This window comes from Triticum urartu, chromosome 1 (assembly GCF_003073215.2).
Source record: "Triticum urartu cultivar G1812 chromosome 1, Tu2.1, whole genome shotgun sequence".
In the NCBI taxonomy this organism is placed as follows: Eukaryota; Viridiplantae; Streptophyta; class Magnoliopsida; order Poales; family Poaceae; genus Triticum; species Triticum urartu.
The window spans coordinates 314,193,790-314,213,065 of record NC_053022.1 but is presented as its reverse complement, the minus strand read 5'-3'; the positions used below and the strand labels follow the sequence as shown (position 1 = coordinate 314,213,065).

Sequence of the window (19,276 nt, the reverse complement as noted above, 5' to 3'; positions counted from 1 at the left end):
AATATCATAATATCATACACTGGTCCCACACGTCAGAAATTTCAAATGTGCTCAAATTATTTTGATAAGTGGGTCGCATGAGTCATGTTTCCATTGCACACATTTTCAAATCACATACATAATTACTATTTCATATGAAACAGAATTGTAATTCTGAAACATACATGAAATTCAAAGAGAAGATACATTAAATCACATACATAATTACTATTTCATTCACAAACAGAGAGAAGATACATTAAATTCCCAGATAACCCATCTATTATTACATAACTTGCTATATAAGAATGTCTTGGAGCTTCTTTGAACATCTTTCGTCTTGAATTTACTCAAAATATCTGCCAACAAGAAAACAGAAACAGCAAGGATAGGGTGAATAACAACAACAACAACAACAGGGGGTGCTATTTAGTAGTAAGATCAAGTCTGGAATGTAAGAATGCTTTGTTGTAATTGATAACTAAAATCTACAACAGCTCAAAGTGGCAGTAGCTTAAAACACAATCTCAGAAAAAGCATATAATTGATGTGACATAACAAACTAGACAACCAAGAAATTGATGTGACATAGCTAGTTTCCAGCAATATCCAACGACAAATTGATGTCACATATATGTATCTATCATGCAAACAGCGGATGTACTGTACTGATAACATTAGACTAGAAATAAGAGCCTCAGAGATCTTGGTGGTTAAGATCATCAAGTGCGATAAACCCATTAAGAGTAGCAAATATTTTGATAACATCACAGGCTCTGTTTGGCACGCAGAAAATTAATCAGTTGAAGCAGAGGCGATGTTTCGCATCACTGCATTTTACAGTTCCAAAACAGACAGACAGAGTCAGGAATCGGCAGCAAAGCAAGTATACATATATAGGAATCTCTACTTGGAACCTAGAGTAAGAAGCACGGCTAGAAGAGCCCAAGAATTAATTAATCCTGTGTTATTCTTTAACTGGAATGTACGTGCATCATCAACAGAGAGGTGTGAGCTCTGGATTAATTGGTTGTGAGAATGGACTGGACTGTTCCAAATACGTGATGCCATCAGTTCTGTGAAGCAAATCTACATATCATATTTCTAGAATGGGCGCACCCAGTTGCTCACAAGTAGATTCAAACCCAACTTGTAATGCAATGATGTTTCTTGTACAGTATTACTATAGTTACCTAAATTGCCACGGGAATACTGACAGCAGAAACAGGGGAACGAGAAGTAAGTTAAATTAGAGCTAGCAGTTCCAAACAATCACTAAAAACAGCAGCAAAAGCAGACACAGATGCCCTGCCAGTTTACATTCCCACAGGCAAAGCAAGCACCTTAAGCCCTCTCGCCACGGATCCTCGAAGAGACCCACCAGGTAGGCCTCTGCAGCCTCCTGAAGGGCCAGCACCGCATGGCTCTGGAAGCGGAGGTCAGTCTGCACAGACAGAACGAGTGCTTTTAGTACTTGATTCATCATACTATAAGAGTTGACATAACAGAGCATCACAATGTAGTGCACAAGTTGATTGATCACCTTGAAGTCCTGGGCAATCTCCCTAACAAGCCTCTGGAATGGAAGCTTCCTGATGAGCAGCTCCGTGCTCTTCTGGTACTTGCGGATCTCACTGCAAAGTCAAGCACAAAATTTACTCATTTGAGAATACTTCAAAACAAAACTATAACACATGCTAGAATAGGTTGGAAGATTTACACACCGAAGAGCAACAGTTCCAGGGCGGTAACGGTGAGGCTTCTTCACTCCTCCAGTTGTGGGAGCAGACTTACGGGCAGCCTGTCAAAAAGCAAAGTAGAGCACATGGTCAAATTAACAATAATACCATGATAGTCCATATACATCAGTAGATATCTGGTCATAAGCTGACAATGAAGGTTGAGGTTCAAATTATACCCAGTTCAATTTACCTAAACCATAAATAAAGACATGGCATAGGTAAACTATCAATATTGCAGTCACAAACCTTGGTGGCTAGCTGCTTCCTAGGAGCCTTTCCTCCAGTGGACTTACGAGCAGTCTGCTTAGTACGAGCCATGAGCAAAACCTTGGTTTACCTGAAGCAAAAACAGAACATAGTCAATTCTATAAATTGAATATCACAATAACACAACTATAGTCTTCTCATAACCAGTAAATTGTGCCTGGCACCTTGTTGCTAGCAAATCCATTCAATAACTATAGAGTCCCAACAATCATCAGCCTAGAATACCTACCAAATTTTGTACATCAAAAACTAACGTCAACAACACAGCTATACACCCCTTCAGATAGAAAGCAGTGTATTTCTAACTAAAACTTTTCATTCAAAAGATCAGACCCAAGATAGAATTCCACTTCAGATGAAAGTCCTGATCTACCTTTAGCATAGTTTGTTCACTCGAAAACACATATAAAGATGACACACTAAAAAACTGCAGCCTAGTACTTTTTTTAACACTAAAGAAAACAAGGCTACCATGATCGCCTAATTTCAAACAGAAGCAAGAAAAGAAATAGCAGTCCACTGATAAAAATATGCTTCCTAGTTATCACATGTAATGGTTTGAACATCAACTTCACATAGTTATGTGTACATGATTTTAGTAATTAGCTAACTGGCAAGTTGATACAATTCAGATACAATAAATGTGAATGTGCATGTACTAAAAAGAAGCCAAGAACACTGAAGAATTTACTGAATTGAAAACAATGGTCATTTCATCCCAAACCTCTCAGCTTCACACAACTAAATCAATGTCCCGGGAAGGAATCACCAGAAATTTTACCACATAGAATACAAGCACAATGAAGTAGCATACCGAACAGCAGAGCAGGTAGCGGGGGAGGAGAGGGGGGCTGAGGAGCGGCCGCTTGCCTTGGCGACGTAGTCCATCAAGGAAAATTTGAAGGCGATGCCGAGGCAGCCAAAGAGGACGGAGACGTTGGAGCAGGCACGCGAGAAGTCCCCCGCCGCCATCGCGGGCTGCTGCTGTGGCTTGGCGACGGCCGCGAGCTGCTCGAACGACGCACCGATCCGCCGCAGCGGCTTGTCCGCCTCGTTGGACCCCATCGGCATCGGTGGTGCTTAGCGCCGCCGCGGTGGTGCCCACGGCACCGAGGATCTCGCGGTTTCTCAGGGACTGGCTCGCCGCCTCCAAGCACCGCCAGGGCCGACGCTACCATCGCGTCGCCAGGGCCGCAGCCACGCGTTCGACGGGCACCACGCGGATGCGGTTGCGGATCTGGGCTCCGACGGCACGGACCCCCTCCACCAAGGGCACCCTGCCGCCGGTCGCCATGGAGGGGTTGGCCATCAAGGAGGAAGGGGTATCAAGCTAGGGTTTCGGCTGGAAGTGGGGAGTGTCTCTCGGCTCGGCATGGAGGAGCCTGGGATTGGGGGAGAAGCGGTTGGGTCAATCCAGAGATCCAGAGAGGAGAGAGGAGGAGGAGTCGTGGGTTGGAGGGTTGGAGGGCATCGATCCATATGAATCTCGCCGGACAGAGGGCGCTGGAGGTGGTGCGGATTGGAGGGGATCGATCCATATGGATCTCGCCGGACAGAGGGCGCCGGAGGTGGCGGCGGCTAGGGAGGAGTGGAGCGCTAGGGTTCGAGAGAGAGAGGCGAGTGGGCACGAGGGGTTGGGTGCGTGGGAGGGAGTGCGGGTTGTGGGTTGGGCGACGTGGGTGAGACAGGCGGGCCGTTGGATCCAGGAGCATCCGACGGTGATTAGGCACGATCCGCGTGAGATGCTCCTGGACCAATCAGAACGCAGTATACAGTACTACATTTTTTGACCATCTAAATTGGTCGTAATCGACTAAAAGTAAGGTGCTAAATCATATGGCTATTTTATGACCTGAAAAATAAAATAAAAAAAAATATCTTCTCATGTGTTCATCAAATTTGACCTAGTTTTCAGGAATAATGACAAATCGAAATAAGACAAATATTTTTAAAAGAGTTAGGAGAAATGAGTTTTTTAAATCATTTTCCATTTTTCGAGTGTCCGAAATGAGGTTTTTTGTGAAGGACCTACCATATATTTGTTGCAAAATTGTACCAAATCATTTTTATAAAATACTAGGACATATTTAATGCACAATTGACAAAATGGTTGGGTGTCAAAAGTTTTGATCCACCTCTGGTGAAAAAGACAAATTGCGCGATTCAGCTGGAAGCGGGTCAAATTTGAACTGTAGCTGCCTCATAGTTTGCTCTTATTTTTTCCAAAAATCATTTCTAGGTACATAAGTATCTATTTAATCAGAGAAACACCAAAAAAATTCCAAGATTCAACCACTAGCTAGGAACGGTCAAGCCCGCCGTTTTGACCGCATTTTGAAACGGGCATAAAAAATTCAAAAAAAATCAAAAAATTGGAAAACCTTCGCATTGTGTCATTATATGTGACCAAGTTTCCAGGAAAAATAATAAACTTGTAATACGGTAATTATTTTAAAAAAGTGTTCTCAGAAATGAGCTATCATGCGTGAAGATTCATGGCTTTCAAGCCAAATGATCAATCTTATGGCCACATTCATGGCATAGTTTGTTCAAATGATCTCATATTGTGCACAAGGGTGCATCTTGGAATTCCAAACAATGTTGCCTAAGGAAGTTTTCATTTTCTTTGCACGAAAAATTCATTTTCCATTTTTCGAGTGCCCAAAAGGAGGTTTTTTGTGAAGGACCTACCAAATAATTGTTGCAAAAATGGACCAAATCAATTTTATAAAATACTAGGACATATATAATGCACAATTGACCAAATGGTTGGGTGAAAAAAGTTTTGATCCACCTCTGGTGAAAAAGACAAATTGTCGTCGATTCAGCTGGAAACGGGTCAAATTTGAACTGTAGCTGCCTCATAGTTTGCTCTTTATTTTTTCCAAAAATCATTTCTAGGTACATAAGTATCTATTTAATCAGAGAAACACCAAAAAATTCCAAGATTCAACCACTAGCTAGGAACGGTCAAGCCCGCCGTTTTGACCGCATTTTGAAACGGGCATAAAAAATTCAAAAAAAAATCAAAAAATTGGAAAACCTTCGCATTGTGTCATTATATGTGACCAAGTTTCCAGGAAAAATAATAAACTTGTAATACGGTAATTATTTTAAAAAAGTGTTCTCAGAAATGAGCTATCATGCGTGAAGATTCATGGCTTTCAAGCCAAATGATCAATCTTATGGCCACATTCATGGCATAGTTTGTTCAAATGATCTCATATTGTGCACAAGGGTGCATCTTGGAATTCCAAACAATGTTGCCAAAGGGAGTTTTCATTTTCTTTGCACGGAAAATTCATTTTCCATTTTCGAGTGCCCGAAATGAGGTTTTTTTGTGAAGGACCTACCATATATTGTTGCAAAAATGGACCAAATCAATTTTATAAAATACTAGGACATATATATAATGCACAATTGACCAAATGGTTGGGTGAAAAAAGTTTTGATCCACCTCTGGTGAAAAAGACAAATTGCTGTCGATTCAGTTGGAAACGGGTCAAATTTGAACTGTAGCTGCCTCATAGTTTGCTCTTTATTTTTTCCAAAAATCATTTCTAGGTACATAAGTATCTATTTAATCAGAGAAACACCAAAATTCCAAGATTCAACCACTAGCTAGGAACGGTCAAGCCCGCCGTTTTGACCGCATTTTGAAACGGGCATAAAAAATTCAAAAAAAATCAAAAAATTGGAAAACCTTCGCATTGTGTCATTATATGTGACCAAGTTTCCAGGAAAAATAATAAACTTGTAATACGGTAATTATTTTAAAAAAGTGTTCTCAGAAATGAGCTATCATGTGTGAAGATTCATGTATTTCAACCCAAACGATCAATCTTATGGCCACATTCATGGCATAGTTTGTTCAAATGATCTCATATTGTGCACAAGGGTGCATCTTGGAATTCCAAACAATGTTGCCAAAGGGAGTTTTCATTTTCTTTGCACGGAAAATTCATTTTCCATTTTTCGAGTGCCCGAAATGAGGTTTTTTTGTGAAGGACCTACCATATATTTGTTGCAAAATTGTACCAAATCATTTTTATAAAATATTAGGACATATTTAATGCACAATTGACAAAATGGTTGGGTTCAAAAGTTTTGATCCACCTCTGGTGAAAAAGACAAATTCCCGCCGATTCAGTTGGAAGCGGGTCAAATTTGAACTGCAGCTGCCTCATAGTTTGCTATTTATTTTTTCCAAAAATCATTTCTAGGTACATAAGTATCTATTTAATCAGAGAAACACCAAAAAAATTCCAATATTCAACCACTAGCTAGGAACGGTCAAGCCCGCCGTTTTGACCGCATTTTGAAACGGGCATAAAAAATTCAAAAAATCAAAAAATTGGAAAACCTTCGCATTGTGTCATTATATGTGAACAAGTTTCCAGGAAAAATAATAAAATTGTAATACAGTAATTATTTTAAAAAAGTGTTCTCAGAAATGAGCTATCAAGTGTGAAGATTCATGGCTTTCAAGCCAAATGATCAATCTTATGGCCACATTCATGGCATAGTTTGTTCAAATGATCTCATATTGTGCACAAGGGTGCATATTGAAATGGCAAACAATGTTGCCTAAGGAAGTTTTCATTTTCTTTGGACGAAAAAACCATTTTCCATTTTCCGAGTGCCTGAAATGAGTTTTTTTTGTGAAGGACCTACCATATATTTGTTGCAAAATTGGACCTAATCAATTTTATAAAATACTAGGCCATATTTAATGCACAATTGACAAAATGGTTGGGTGTCAAAATTTTTGATCCACCTCTGGTGAAAAAGACAAATTCCCGCCGATTCTAGGAAGCGGGTCAAATTTGAACTGCAGCTGCCTCATAGTTTGCTATTTATTTTTTCCAAAAATCATTTCTAGTTACATAAGTACCTATTTAATCATAAATACATGGTTTGGTGGCGATACGTCGAGGTTTGGGCGGTGGCCGAGGCCCCCAACTCTAGAGCGCGTAAACTCGCATGCCCGCCGCGTGGTCACCGCGTGGCCGTGGCGTTGCCATGTGTTCTGGGCGGCCTAGGCATGTCTAGTGGGTTGGGCACTCCCCAGGTAGGTGCTAGGAAGAAAATCACAACATAAGATTCTCACGAGGAGACCGATCGATGCTCAAACATGAATAAGCAGCCAAGTGTTTGATTAGCGGTACGGGAAATGCACATGGCCAATGGGCGTGAGTTTTGGCCGAGGATGATCATCTACTAAGGAGAATGTATTCACAAATTTTCAGCTCAAAAGGAGGATCCTAGGTGGTACTTGCTTTGCAAAGTACCACACTGGACAAAAATATGAATGTTGAAGCTGGGCTCAAAATAATGAATGGATTGAGCTGAAATTTGGTGGAGGATGGTTATTTGGGCATAGGAAAGCATTGTAGAAAATTGATATCATTTTGACATGCCAAAGTAGTACTTCCTTCACAATGCTCTTCTATGGACAAAAACTTGGGAAAACTAGTGAGAGATATTGGATGAATGAAATGAGTTAAAAATTGGTGTAGGTAAGTTACATAGGTATGGTCATGCACTGGTAAATTTTCAGATCATTTGGGTAAGCCTAGCTAGTACTTACTTCCCAAAGCTTCTCTCAAGGTAGAAACTTTGGAAATTTCCTAAGAAAGATTTACTAGGAAAATTGAGCTGAATATTATCATGTGGCAGTGATTTGGGTATGGAAGAGTGCCCGAAAAGTTTGAGGGTAACAGGAGGGGTCTATATAACACTTGCTTTGCAACGTGCCAATTTGGCCATAAAATATAAATTGAACCTGGGATCACATAGATGATTTGACTAAGCTGCAATTTGGAGGAGGGTGATAATTTGGGCATATGAAGGAACTGTATAAATTTCATGTCATTTAGAGATATAAAAAAGGTACTTCCTTCACAATGCTTCTAGGTGGACAAAAACTTTGGAAATTTGCCGAGGAAGATTTGCTAGGCAAATGGAGCTGAATTTTGTCATGCGGTAATGATTTGGATAGGAAAGAGTGCCCAAAAATTCCGAGGGCAATCAAGAATATATAAATAGCACTTCCTTCATAAAGTGTTGTTGTGAACATAATAGGAAAATGAATATTGTTGAATTAGTTTTGAACTAGGCAAGGAAGGATTTTTACATATTTGATGAAGATATGCCCCAAAGAATTTATGAGATTTTTTTGGGAATTTTGGGAATGATAGAAATATAGGTTGCTTCACAACCTAGGGCAAAAACTGCCACATGGACATGACACATAGGCAAAACTGATGAGATGGCGCCTAGTCATCACAACCCACCACAATCTACAAGGCTATGACCATCTATATTGGTCATTAACAACTAGAAATAAGGCAGCGGACTAGCACTGTTTGCTTTGTGACCATTTCGTGTAAGGAAATTACGACCTTTCTGACCAAAATGGTCGCAATGGTTTAGGGTTTGGAGCCCCCTGAACAGCTTTTGACCAATTGGTCTAAAATGGTCATAAATTTATGACCAATTCTTCGAGGGTCACTGACAGAAGGTCATAAGTTGACATATTTTTGTAGTGCATGGACATAACACTATAGGTGGAATAGAATGGTGGTTGTGGAGAAGACAAAAGGAGAAGATAGTCTCACATCAACTAGGCATATCAACGGGTTATGAAGATGCCCATCAATACATATCAGTGTGGGTGAGTAGGGATTGCCATGCAACAGATGCACTAGAGCTATAAGTGTATGAAAGCTCAACAAAAGAACTAAGTGGGTGTGCATCCAACTTGCTTGCTCACGAAGACCTAGGGCATTTTGAGGAAGCCCATCATTGGAATATACAAGCCAAGTTCTATAATGTAAAATTCCCACTATTATATGAAAGTGACAACATAGGAGACTCTCTATCATGAAGATCATGGTGCTACTTTGAAGCACAAGTGTGGTAAAAGGATAGTAGCGTTGACCCTTTTTTTATTTAGGACTTTTCTCCCTTTTTATGTCCTCTTTTTTATTTTATTTATTTATTTTCGTCCAGAGTCTCATCCCGACTTGTGGGGGAATCATAGTCTCCATCATCCTTTCCTCACTTCGGACAATGCTCTAATAATGATGATCATCACACTTTTATTTACTTACACATCAATACTTGAACAAAATATGACTCTATGTGAATGCCTCCGGCGGTGTACCAGGATGTATAATGAATCAAGAGTGACATGTATGAAAGAATTATGAACGTGGCTTTGCCACAAATACGATGTCAACTATATGATCATGAAAAGCAATATGACAATGATGTAACGTGTCATAACAAATGGAACGGTGGTAAGTTGCATGGCAATATATCTTGGAATGGCTATGGAAATGCCATAATAGGTAGGTATGGTGGCCGTTTTGAGGAAGGTATAAGGTGGGTGTATGGTACCAGCGAAAGTTGCGCTGTACTAGAGAGGCTAGCAATGGTGAAAGGGTGAGAGTGCGATAATCCATGGACTCAACATTAGTCATAAGAAAACACATACTTATTGCAGAAATTTATTACTTATCGAAACAAAGTACTACGCACATGCTCCTAGGGAGATAGATTGGTAGGAAAAAACCATCGCTCGTCCCCGACCGCCACTCATAAGGAAGACAATCAATAAATAAATCATGCTCGGACTTCATCACATGACGGTTCACCATACGTGCATGCTACGGTAATCACAAACTTCAAAACAAGTATTTCTCAAATTCACAACTACTCAACTAGCATGACTCTAATATCACCATCTTCATATCTCAAAACAATCATCAAGTATCAAACTTCTCATAGTATTCAATGCACTTTTTATGATAGTTTTTATTATAACCATCTTGGATGCCTATCATATTAGGACTAATTTTATAGCCAAGGAAAATTACCATGCCGTTCTAAAATACTCTCAAAATAATATAAGTGAAGCATGAGAGATCAATGATTTCTATAAAACAAAACCACCACCGTGCTCTAAAAAGATATAAGTGAAGCACAAGAACAAAATTATCTGGCTCAAAAGATATAAGTGAAGCACATAGAGTATTCTAATAAATTCCAATTCATGTGTGTCTCTCCAAAAGGTGTGTACAATAAGGATAATTGTGGTAAACTAAAAAGCAAAGACTCAAATCATACAAGACGCTCCAAGCAAAACACATATCATGTGGTCAATAAAAATATAGCCTCAAGTAAAGTTACCGATAGACGAAAACGAAAGAGGGGATGCCTTTTGAGGTATCCCTAAGCTTAGACTTTTGGTTGTCCTTGAATTTTACCTTGGGGTGCCTTGGGCATCCCCAAGCCTAGGCTCTTGCCAATCCTTATTCCAAAATCCATAAAATCTTCACCCAAACTTGAATACTTCACAACACAAAACTCAACAGAAAATCTCATGAGCTCCGTTAGTATAAGAAAACAAACCACCGCTTCAAGGTACTGTAATGAATTCATTCTTTATTTATATTGGTGTGAAACTGACTGTATTCCAACTTTTGTATGGCTCATACCCTCCAATACTAGCCATAGATTCATCAAAATAAGCAAACAACACACGAAAAACAGAATCTGTCAAGAACAGAGAAGTCTGTAGTAATCTGTAGGTTTCTAATACTTCTGTAACCCCAAAATTTCTGAAATAAATTGTTGGACGTGAGTAATTTGTCTATTAATCATCTGCAAAAAGAATCAACCTAAGCGCACTCCAGTAAAAAATGGAAGCAAATCTCGTGAGCGCTAAAGTTTCTGTTTTTTACAGCAAGATCGCAAAAAACTTCCCCCAAGTCTTCCCAAAGATTCTACTTGGCACAAACACTAATTAAAAGCATAAAACCACATCTAAACAGAAGCTAGATGAATTATTTATTACTAAACAGGAACAAAAAACAGGAAACAAAAATAAAGTTGGGATGCCTCCCAACAAGCGCTATCGTTTAACGCCCCTAGCTAGGCATAAAAACAAGAATAGATCTAGATATTATCATCTTTGGTAGGCAATTATTCAATAGAACACTTATAACCCTTAGGAGTTTCCTTCTTTTTATTAATGATCAAACTCCTAGGCAAGAAATCAAGAAAATCATTCATAGCAAAAGGTTCCTTAAAGATAGTGAAAAAGTTGGAGTGAACACTTATTACTTTAAGATCCGCATTTTCCTTACTAGAAGATTCACCTTTTTTATTTTTAGGCACATACATAAACTTGGCAAATCTAGTAGTAGGAGGATTCGGAGTATTTTCACCGAAGAAAAGGAAGACCCTAGGTTGGTAAAAATATCCTCAAGATTATCAACTCTTATGGAATCTTGATCTATTTTTTCGTTAAGTATGGGTTCTTTTTATTGAAAAAAATTCAGAGTAACTCCTACCTTAGATCCATATTGGGTAATCTGGTTGTGGATCTTTTTATCCAAATTTTCAATCAACTCTACAGTGGCAACTTTATTTTCAATAATTTCAAGCCTTTGCATCACATGTTCCAAAATTAAAATAGTTTCATTAACCAAGAGAGGTGGTGACCCAAACAAATCTATCATAGCATTATAAGAATCAAAAGTATGGCTACCCAAGAAATTCCCTCCGGTAATGGTATCAAGAATATATCTATTTGAAGGGGTGATGCCTACGTAAAAATTGCGAAGAAGAACAGAAGTGGATTGCTTCCTAGTGGATCTATTTTGAGCATTGCAAATTCTATACCAAGCATCTTTTAAATTTTCTCCCACCCTTTGTTTAAAATTAAGAACTTCATGATCGGGAGTACCTGTCGTGGTTCTAGGTCTGACAGTAATGTAGGGGGGTAGGTATGGAGAGGCAAGATCTTAGCTATGGAGTAGTTGTAAGCACACAAGGTTTACAAGTTCAGGCCCTTCTCGGAGGAAGTAATAGCCCTACGTCTAGGAGCCCGTAGGCGGTCGACTGGATTATGTGTGTACGAATTACAGGGGTGCGAACCCTTTACACTGAGGAGGAGGGTGGCTTATATAGAGTTCTCCAGACCCCTCCGGCCCTCAGTTATGCAGGGTTTCAAATACATTAAGGTCGGACGTTACTGGTAACGCCCCTAATAAAGTGCTATGATGACCATAAAAGCTACTTAATGACCGATCGTTAGCGTGCGGAGTGACTTTAGGTCTCCTGGCCGTCGAGTGTTGGATCTTGGTCGAGTGATTGCTTCTTGGTCGAGTGTCTTCGAGTCTGTCGAGTGGAACACCTCCAGTCGATTGAAAGGTGATTTCTTCTAGAGATGTCCTTGGGTAGGGCAGTTAGGACAGGTCCATGACCCTACCCTAGGTACATAGCTTCATCATTAGCCCCGAATGGATCGAGGTTTGAGTGGGGAAGAGTTGAGAACTTCTCCAACTCATTTTTCATGCCACAAGCATATCTTGTTTCGAATCAATGAACCTGAGTGATAACAGCAACTTCCTTTTCAGTCGCCTTGATCCATTCTTAGTCTTTTGTCGAGTGAGTCTCTTTGCTTGAAAAACTCCGAGTGACGGTGTGGAGAAGATCTTCCGTCTGGCAAGTTGTTCTGCTGCCCGCAGATTTCGCAGGATTCAAATTTTGGGAAGCGCGCGGGACGGGGAAGGCCGCAGTAATTAGATGGGATAGGGCAGAGCCGCCTCGATCTCTGCGCCACCTTTTTCGCCACGTATCGCGCGCGCGATTGTTACGGGATTTGACAGGATCTTCCGGGCCTACCAGTCAGCCACTCGGAAGCGGCCTCATATAAGGCGCCGGACCGGGGTTCTTTGAACAGTGCGTTCTCATTTCCACTTCTCCTCTTCAGGCTTCTTCGTCGCGCTCGCTCTCGCCCCAGCGCCGCCGCTCCGTACGCGTCTCGCCGGCGACGATGGGGAAGGAGAAGACGGCGGCTCTGGAGCGGGCGAAGAAGGCGACGGCAAAGGCGAAGGGGAAGGCGACCAGTCGGGGTGGATCTTCCTCACGAGCCGGCCTGCCGAAGGGCTGGATCCAGGGCGACTGGATCCGCTCGGCGATCCGCCAAGAAGACCTCGACGACCTAGCCGACGGAGGACTGATCCCCCATGGATCGGCGCGGCTCCGGGGGAGGGACTCGGAGCCGCAACCTCGGGAGGGTGAGCGCGATCTCCTTGCCACCCATGTCGACCGTGGATTTTCCTTGCCTCCTCACCCTTTCTTTCGGGGAATTCTGAATTTCTTTGGGGCACAACTCCACCATTTCACTCCCAACACAATCGTGTATCTCGCTGCTTTCGTGTCTTTGTGTGAGAATTTCTTGGGTTGTCGGCCTCACTAGGGTCTTTTCAAGCACATTTTCACCTGTCGTTCTCAGACGGTGAAAAAGGCCAATCCGAGTGACGAGAGAACACAAGTGATTCAGACGTGTGGGGGTCTTGGTGTTCAGATGAGAGGGAAAAGTTTTGTCTCCTGCCATGATTCTTCCCGACTCGGGTCCCGCGGATGGCAGTCGACCTGGTTTTACCTTCAAAGACCAGTCGACGCCAGGGCAGTCGACTGGCCTCCCTCCTTTTACCATGGACCGAGTGAGGAAACCCTCCTCTTTGAAGGTGCTCCCAGAGGAGAAGGCGCAAGTTAGGGTGCTGGTGAACGAGTGGTCCAGCTTATCCGTGACGGGGTCGCTGGTATGGATCTCTTGGAGGTTTTCCTTCGGCGGTGCATCCAGCCTCTTCAAGCTCGAGACCATCCGATGTGGATGTATTCGAGTCTTGACGACACCACTCGGATTCACCCGGAGGAGGTCGATGACGACACACTGGAGGGGTGGCTGTCGGACATCACCGGAAACAAGGACAACCCCAGGGGAGCCAGGAGAGTTCCTCCATTCGACCAGTCCCACGAACCAGAAAAGGTCCGATTCCGAGCTTTTGATTATAATCTGAATTCACTCGCGCAGCTGTCTATACTGCGTCGACTGACTTTATTCTTCCTGCTTTCTTTCAGGCCCTTATCGAAATGTACTCGGTGCCCAACGGAGAGCAAGAGCAAGATCTAGAGGGAGAGGCGAGCGGCAGCGATAGTGGCGAATGGCATGCTGACGGAGAAGAGGACGAAGAAAGCGATGACTCAAGTGACGAAGAGGAAGTCGAGTCGCCTCCTCGCAGGGAGAGGCGATCCAAGCTTGACCAAGAACGACCGAGCGCCCATGAAAAGGCGATTGCTCAGACTGGTCAGTCTTCAAAGCGTCCTCGGACATCTTCACCAACCCCGACTGGAAAAGTGTCAAAGAATCTCAAAGTTGCAGAGCAGAAGCCTCAGAAGGCGTTGCCGAAGATTAAGATTGACATCCCCGTCGCTTCTGCGTGAGTGACTCTCTTTGTACTCACTCGACGCGCCGTGCTGTTTATTTTTTCTTGATTTAACCAGACAAACTTTGGAACTGGCAGCGCTGCTACTTCTGGGACCTCAGCTTACAGGGATGAGGATGAGATAATGGAGGACGTAGTCACTTCCAATCTGGATATGATTTCTGTCATTCTGTCTTTATTTGGTCGACTCAACTGCAATGTGTACCATTGAGTGATGTGATTTTGGCGATTGATCTTTGAACAGCTCCTAACATTGTTGACCTCCCCGATGATGATGATGAAGAGCCTGAGAGGCCTTTGACGAGGAAAAATAGGCAAGCTCCTGCAAGCAAGGTGCCACAGTCGACGCCGATGGCGGAACCAGTCGTTCAGGACGCTGGTGATGCCAATCAGGGTTCTGTTACCTTCGCCGTACCATTGTCGAGTGCCCTGCCTTCTTCGTTGACTGCTCAAGCTCCTGCCGACCCTCCTTCAGTTTTTGCGATCCATCATGTCCCAGAGGACGAAGTGAATGCTGCCAAGGAAGCCATACGCCAGGCGGGCATTATGATGAAGAAGATGAAGGCAGTGCGGGACTCACAAACTCTTTACCAGTAGGTTTATCTAGTGGTTGGGTAGGGTATCTCACAAACTCTTTACAGATATCATTAGCTAAGATTCATAATTTATCTTTATAACAAATCGGTCTAACTTACCAGATTTTTCAATTCACTTCTTGTAATTATTTCCTGGCTGTATATGTTAAGGCATTTCAAAAACTCCTGGTAAGCTTCAGGCTCTAGCTTCTCCTTGACTTTCTCACAGAAAAGGAACTCTTGGGTGTATGCACCTGATTTTGAATGATAGAAATGAATCTACAAATCCAAGAGGAAGGACTGTGTAGGGCATTATTAAAGTGGATATCGAGGCTGTATGCTAAGCTGAATAAAAGCACAAAGATAAATTCTGAGCTAACGAGCATAACGCAAGTCACTGATAAATTCTAAAATTAATAGAACTGAGATCTACAAGGCAACTGATGATGCCATACTGCACAAGTAATCCCAACGAAAAGACAATCTCAGTCCTATTAATCACATGGTCAGGGGACTCACTTTTTTCAGTGCATCATTATCATTGTAACGACGAAGCAGAGATGCTTGCCGCCCTTGGTGTGTGTTCACCTCCAGCTTCTTTGGAGAAAGCTTTGGCTTGCGTAGCCCTCCGTCCAATCTTTGCTTTCAAACTCAGCATCCTTGTCATGATCTTTCTGTCCCGGTCGTTCTTACGATCCTTTTTCCTTGTCGACAACGCTTTCTGGTCAGGGTCATGCTCGGAGATCAGGGCGATCAAACACTGCTGTCACCGCTCAGCAGTTGATGGCTGAGGCTCTCTCTCCTGGAGATGGAGAAAACAAAAAGGTCAAGCATAGAAGTTCTGTGGCCAGTGAAGGACTCCCTCAGTCCCAAAGTAAGTGTCAAAGTTGAGACACTTATTTTGGGACGGAGGGAGTATTACAGCCATTGAAGTCAAATGTATATGCCCGGATATTTTACATCTACAACTGTCAAGTCAAGCCATGGAGGAGCCAATGCCAACTACTCCTCTGTTCCAATTAGTTTGACTTTGAATGTGTCTAAATACGGATGTATCTATACTTGTTTAGTGGTCTAGCACTCAATTCGTGTCTAGAATAAATATGGGTCCAGTTACTTTGGAACGGGGGAGTAATGACGCAGTGAATCCAATAAGCCATGTAAGAACATCAACTCCATCATCGGTACCTTCTACACATTAATTTCCAACTAAGTAATGTTGCTGGTTCACATATAAGGAAAAGAAATGCCCTTCATGCCACCATAGGAAGGTACAGAATGAATGGACAGGAAACCATATCAGTGGTCCATGTCCATATTTACCTTGATGCTCTGCACATTCCTGGCACTGGCAGAAGGCACGGCCGGGGCTTCCTGTTTGGCGGAGACGGCTTTAGGAGCGGCCAGCACTTGCGGAGCGTTGGACGTATCAGGCAAGAAATGCTTGAACTCCTCGAGCAGGTCGGGGTGGTCGTGGAACAGCGTGGCAACCTCTAAGATAATCCATTCCGTGTTAGCATCATACTGCACCACAAGCACCACATATCTTAGATAAATCACGAAATGCTTTTCTTTCTCACAGGTCAAACAGGAGAAGAAGAAGATAGGTCCCTCTGGTATAGACCGTCCTGGATGGACTTGTTGTGCATGCGTACATGTGAGGATGGCGAGGAATGCATTGGTTAGACGGGGTTTCTGGCTGGAACTCTGGCCTTGATCTTGTTGAGACGAAGTTGATGGCCTCATGAAGTCGCGGGCTGCTTCTTGTTCGCCAGTGCCGTCGATGTCCTGCAGCTTGATGGCGAAGCCCTTGGGCAGGAAGGCGTTTGAAGCGAGGATACGCTCCGGGGTAGCCGCTGAAGAGTGTCTTCACCCGGATGATGCCGCCCGCGGTGTCGATCCTGCCACCATCATCACAAAGGCAAAGGGGAAAACAAACTTAAATCGGCCAACATGTTTCCTTCGGTTTCCCGTTCCGGCGGGCGAAACCCGAATCCCGGCCGGAATCCCCACCGGAATGGAGCGATTGAGATGCGGGGAGGGATGGGATGGAGATGGGGACGGATGATGGATTAGATCGGGGAGGGAGGATGTTTGGGCAAACGGAGTTTGGGGAAATGGAAGGGAGGCGCTCACGGATCGGATCGCGGCCGGTGTCGGGGCGGTCGGGCTGCGGCCCCGTGCGGGGACGGACGGACGGCGGGGCTGGTCAGCTCGTCTGGCGGCGCCGCCGCCGGCCGGGTCTGCTCGGCGCAAACCCTAGGCAGCGGAGCGAGGGGAGCGAGCGGGGGGGCGCGAGACGAGACACAGATGAGATGAGCGAATGGGTTGGGGAAACTGGGAAGGAAGGAAATACGAACCAAACCCACTTCACCCGGCGAGGCGAGGCGATGCGATGGATGGGAAAACGCAACACAGTGTGTTGTGTGTGTGATACCATCCGTGTGGCCGCGGTGTTTCTTTCTCTTTCTTGTGTGTTTCTTAAAGTGACCGGACAAGCAAAACACCGGAGACCGTCACTGATTTGGGCCGTCGGATCGTTGGATACAACGTATAAGCGGTCGGATCCGGATGTACATGTGGAATTAGGCCGGATATCGACGTGTGAGAACACAACACGGTGTGTGTGTGTGTGTGTGTTGTGATGCAATCTGTGGCTGCGGCGTGCTTCTTCAAGTGTGCAAGCAAAACATCCGCCACCCTCGATGATCTCAGCCGTTCGGTCGGGGGATAACACGGATAAGTGGTTGGATCTGGATGTATGTGCGGGGTTACGTCAGGTTCGGACATGGTGGGGCGGTGGACCGACACGGCCCACCGTCGCCGGTCTGGGTCATGCAATCGACGAGTATTTTGTAGAGGAAGGAGTAAATACGAACCAAACTTGGCAAGGCGATGGGAAAATATTGTGTGTGTGATACCATCCATGGATGTGTGCTTCTTTCGTGTGTGCTTTCTCAAGTAAGCAAGCAAGCAAAACACCAGGAGACCCACGTTGATCTGGGTCGTTCAATTATGGGATATAGTAGATAGCGGTCGGATCTAGATCTAAATGTGGTATCATATCAAACCGAATACTAACATGGGAAAATACAACAGAAGGACGGATAGTGCGTGTCTGTACCGTGGGACCATCCTTGGCCGTTGTGCTTTTTTGTGTGTGTGTGTGATACCATCTGTTGCCGTGGTGTTTCTTTCTTGTGTGCTTCACCAAGTGAGCAACAAGCAACAAAACACACAAAAGGCCGTCGCTGATCTGGGACGTCCGGTCATGGGATACTGGGGATAATCGGTCGGATCTGAATGTACATGTAGGATTGGGCCGAATACTAGCGTGGGAAAACAAACAGTGTGTGTGTATGTGATACCATCCATGTGGCTGCGGTGTTTCTTTCTCATGTGTGCTTCTCCAAATGAGCAAACAACAAAAACACCAAAGGCCACCGCTGATCTGGGTCGTCCGATTATGAGATATTGTGGATAATCGGTCAGAACTGATGTACATGTAGGATTCAGGCCGAATACTAACGTTGGAAAACAAACATAGTGTGTGTGTGATATCATCTGTGTGGCTGCGGTGTTTCTTTCTCATGTGTGCTTCTTCAAGTGAGCAAACAACAAAAACACCGAAGGCCGCCGCTGATCTGGCCGTTCGATTATGGGATACTGCGGATAACCGGTCGGATCCGAATGTACATGTAGGATTGTGCCGAATACTAACATGGGAAAACAAATAGAGAGAGCGTGTGTGATACCATCTGTGTGGTCGCGGTGTTTCTTTATCATGTGTGCTTCTCCAAGTGAGCAGGTGATAGGTGGGAACCGATGAACGAGTTCACGCCCGAGGGTGGCCCGATCTTCACATCGTAGGATCGAATCGGGAGGGATAACTAGCTGCAAGCAGCGGATAACTAGCTTTATACCTGCCAAGGTTGGATGCAACCCGTACGTTGGGGATGGCTGGACCGAAGCTACAAGAACTCCAACCCGCTGTCCGAACAATCGCAGAACCACAAACCGGGACTAATCCACACAAAACGGCCGGAACCGTAGAGCACGAACTAGGGGGAACCAGAGGCTCCTTCTCGCGAATCCGAATGAACTCACAAGAGCAAAGGTAGCAAGATCTCTCGGATCTCTCTAGCAGTCTTGCTGCATAAGCTTGTAGCTGAATGGTTTGACAAAAGGTCTCTAGAGGATGGGGGAGATGGGGTTTTATAGCAGGGACAACCCCCCTTAGCTAGGTGTGAAAATGGTTTCAAAAGTAAGCAGGTTTGCATGGCTTTCTTGGGTGAATAAGCAGTCAACTTTGGGAGTTGTTGCAGAGCTCCTCGGAAATTCGCGAAGTCTTGACAGCCTGGACACCTTCCACGAGAATGACTAGAACTTTTGACTCACAACTCCAAAT

The 19,276-nt window shown here is 43.8% G+C and overlaps 1 protein-coding gene and 1 non-coding gene across 2 annotated transcripts; both read right to left on the bottom strand.

The window, feature by feature from the left end:
• Positions 1-672: 672 nt before the first annotated feature.
• Positions 673-755, bottom strand: LOC125533265. The gene has a single exon (XR_007294196.1). It is a non-coding gene; the product is annotated as a small nucleolar RNA SNORD24 (small nucleolar RNA).
• A 23-nt stretch (positions 756-778) lies between these two features.
• LOC125532853 (histone H3.3-like) lies at positions 779-2,122 on the bottom strand. Its single transcript, XM_048696741.1, has 5 exons — positions 1,968-2,122; positions 1,704-1,780; positions 1,523-1,613; positions 1,323-1,423; positions 779-809 (listed from the first exon to the last, which is right to left on the bottom strand). The coding sequence occupies exons 1-5, from the start codon at positions 2,037-2,039 to the stop codon at positions 779-781; spliced, it is 372 nt and encodes a 123-aa protein (XP_048552698.1). The 5' UTR covers positions 2,040-2,122.
• Positions 2,123-19,276: the final 17,154 nt, after the last annotated feature.

What these genes read in the sequence shown, in the direction of transcription:
- LOC125532853 (XM_048696741.1), bottom strand. Translation starts at nt 2,039, where the DNA reads ATGGCTCGTACTAAGCAGACTGCTCGTAAGTCCACTGGAGGAAAGGCT. An exon ending in GGAAGCAGCTAGCCACCAAG is followed by an intron (nt 1,781 to 1,967) that starts GTTTGTGACTGC and finishes GCTTTTTGACAG; the next exon opens with GCTGCCCGTAAGTCTGCTCC. An exon ending in AGATTGCCCAGGACTTCAAG is followed by an intron (nt 1,424 to 1,522) that starts GTGATCAATCAA and finishes CTGTCTGTGCAG; the next exon opens with ACTGACCTCCGCTTCCAGAG.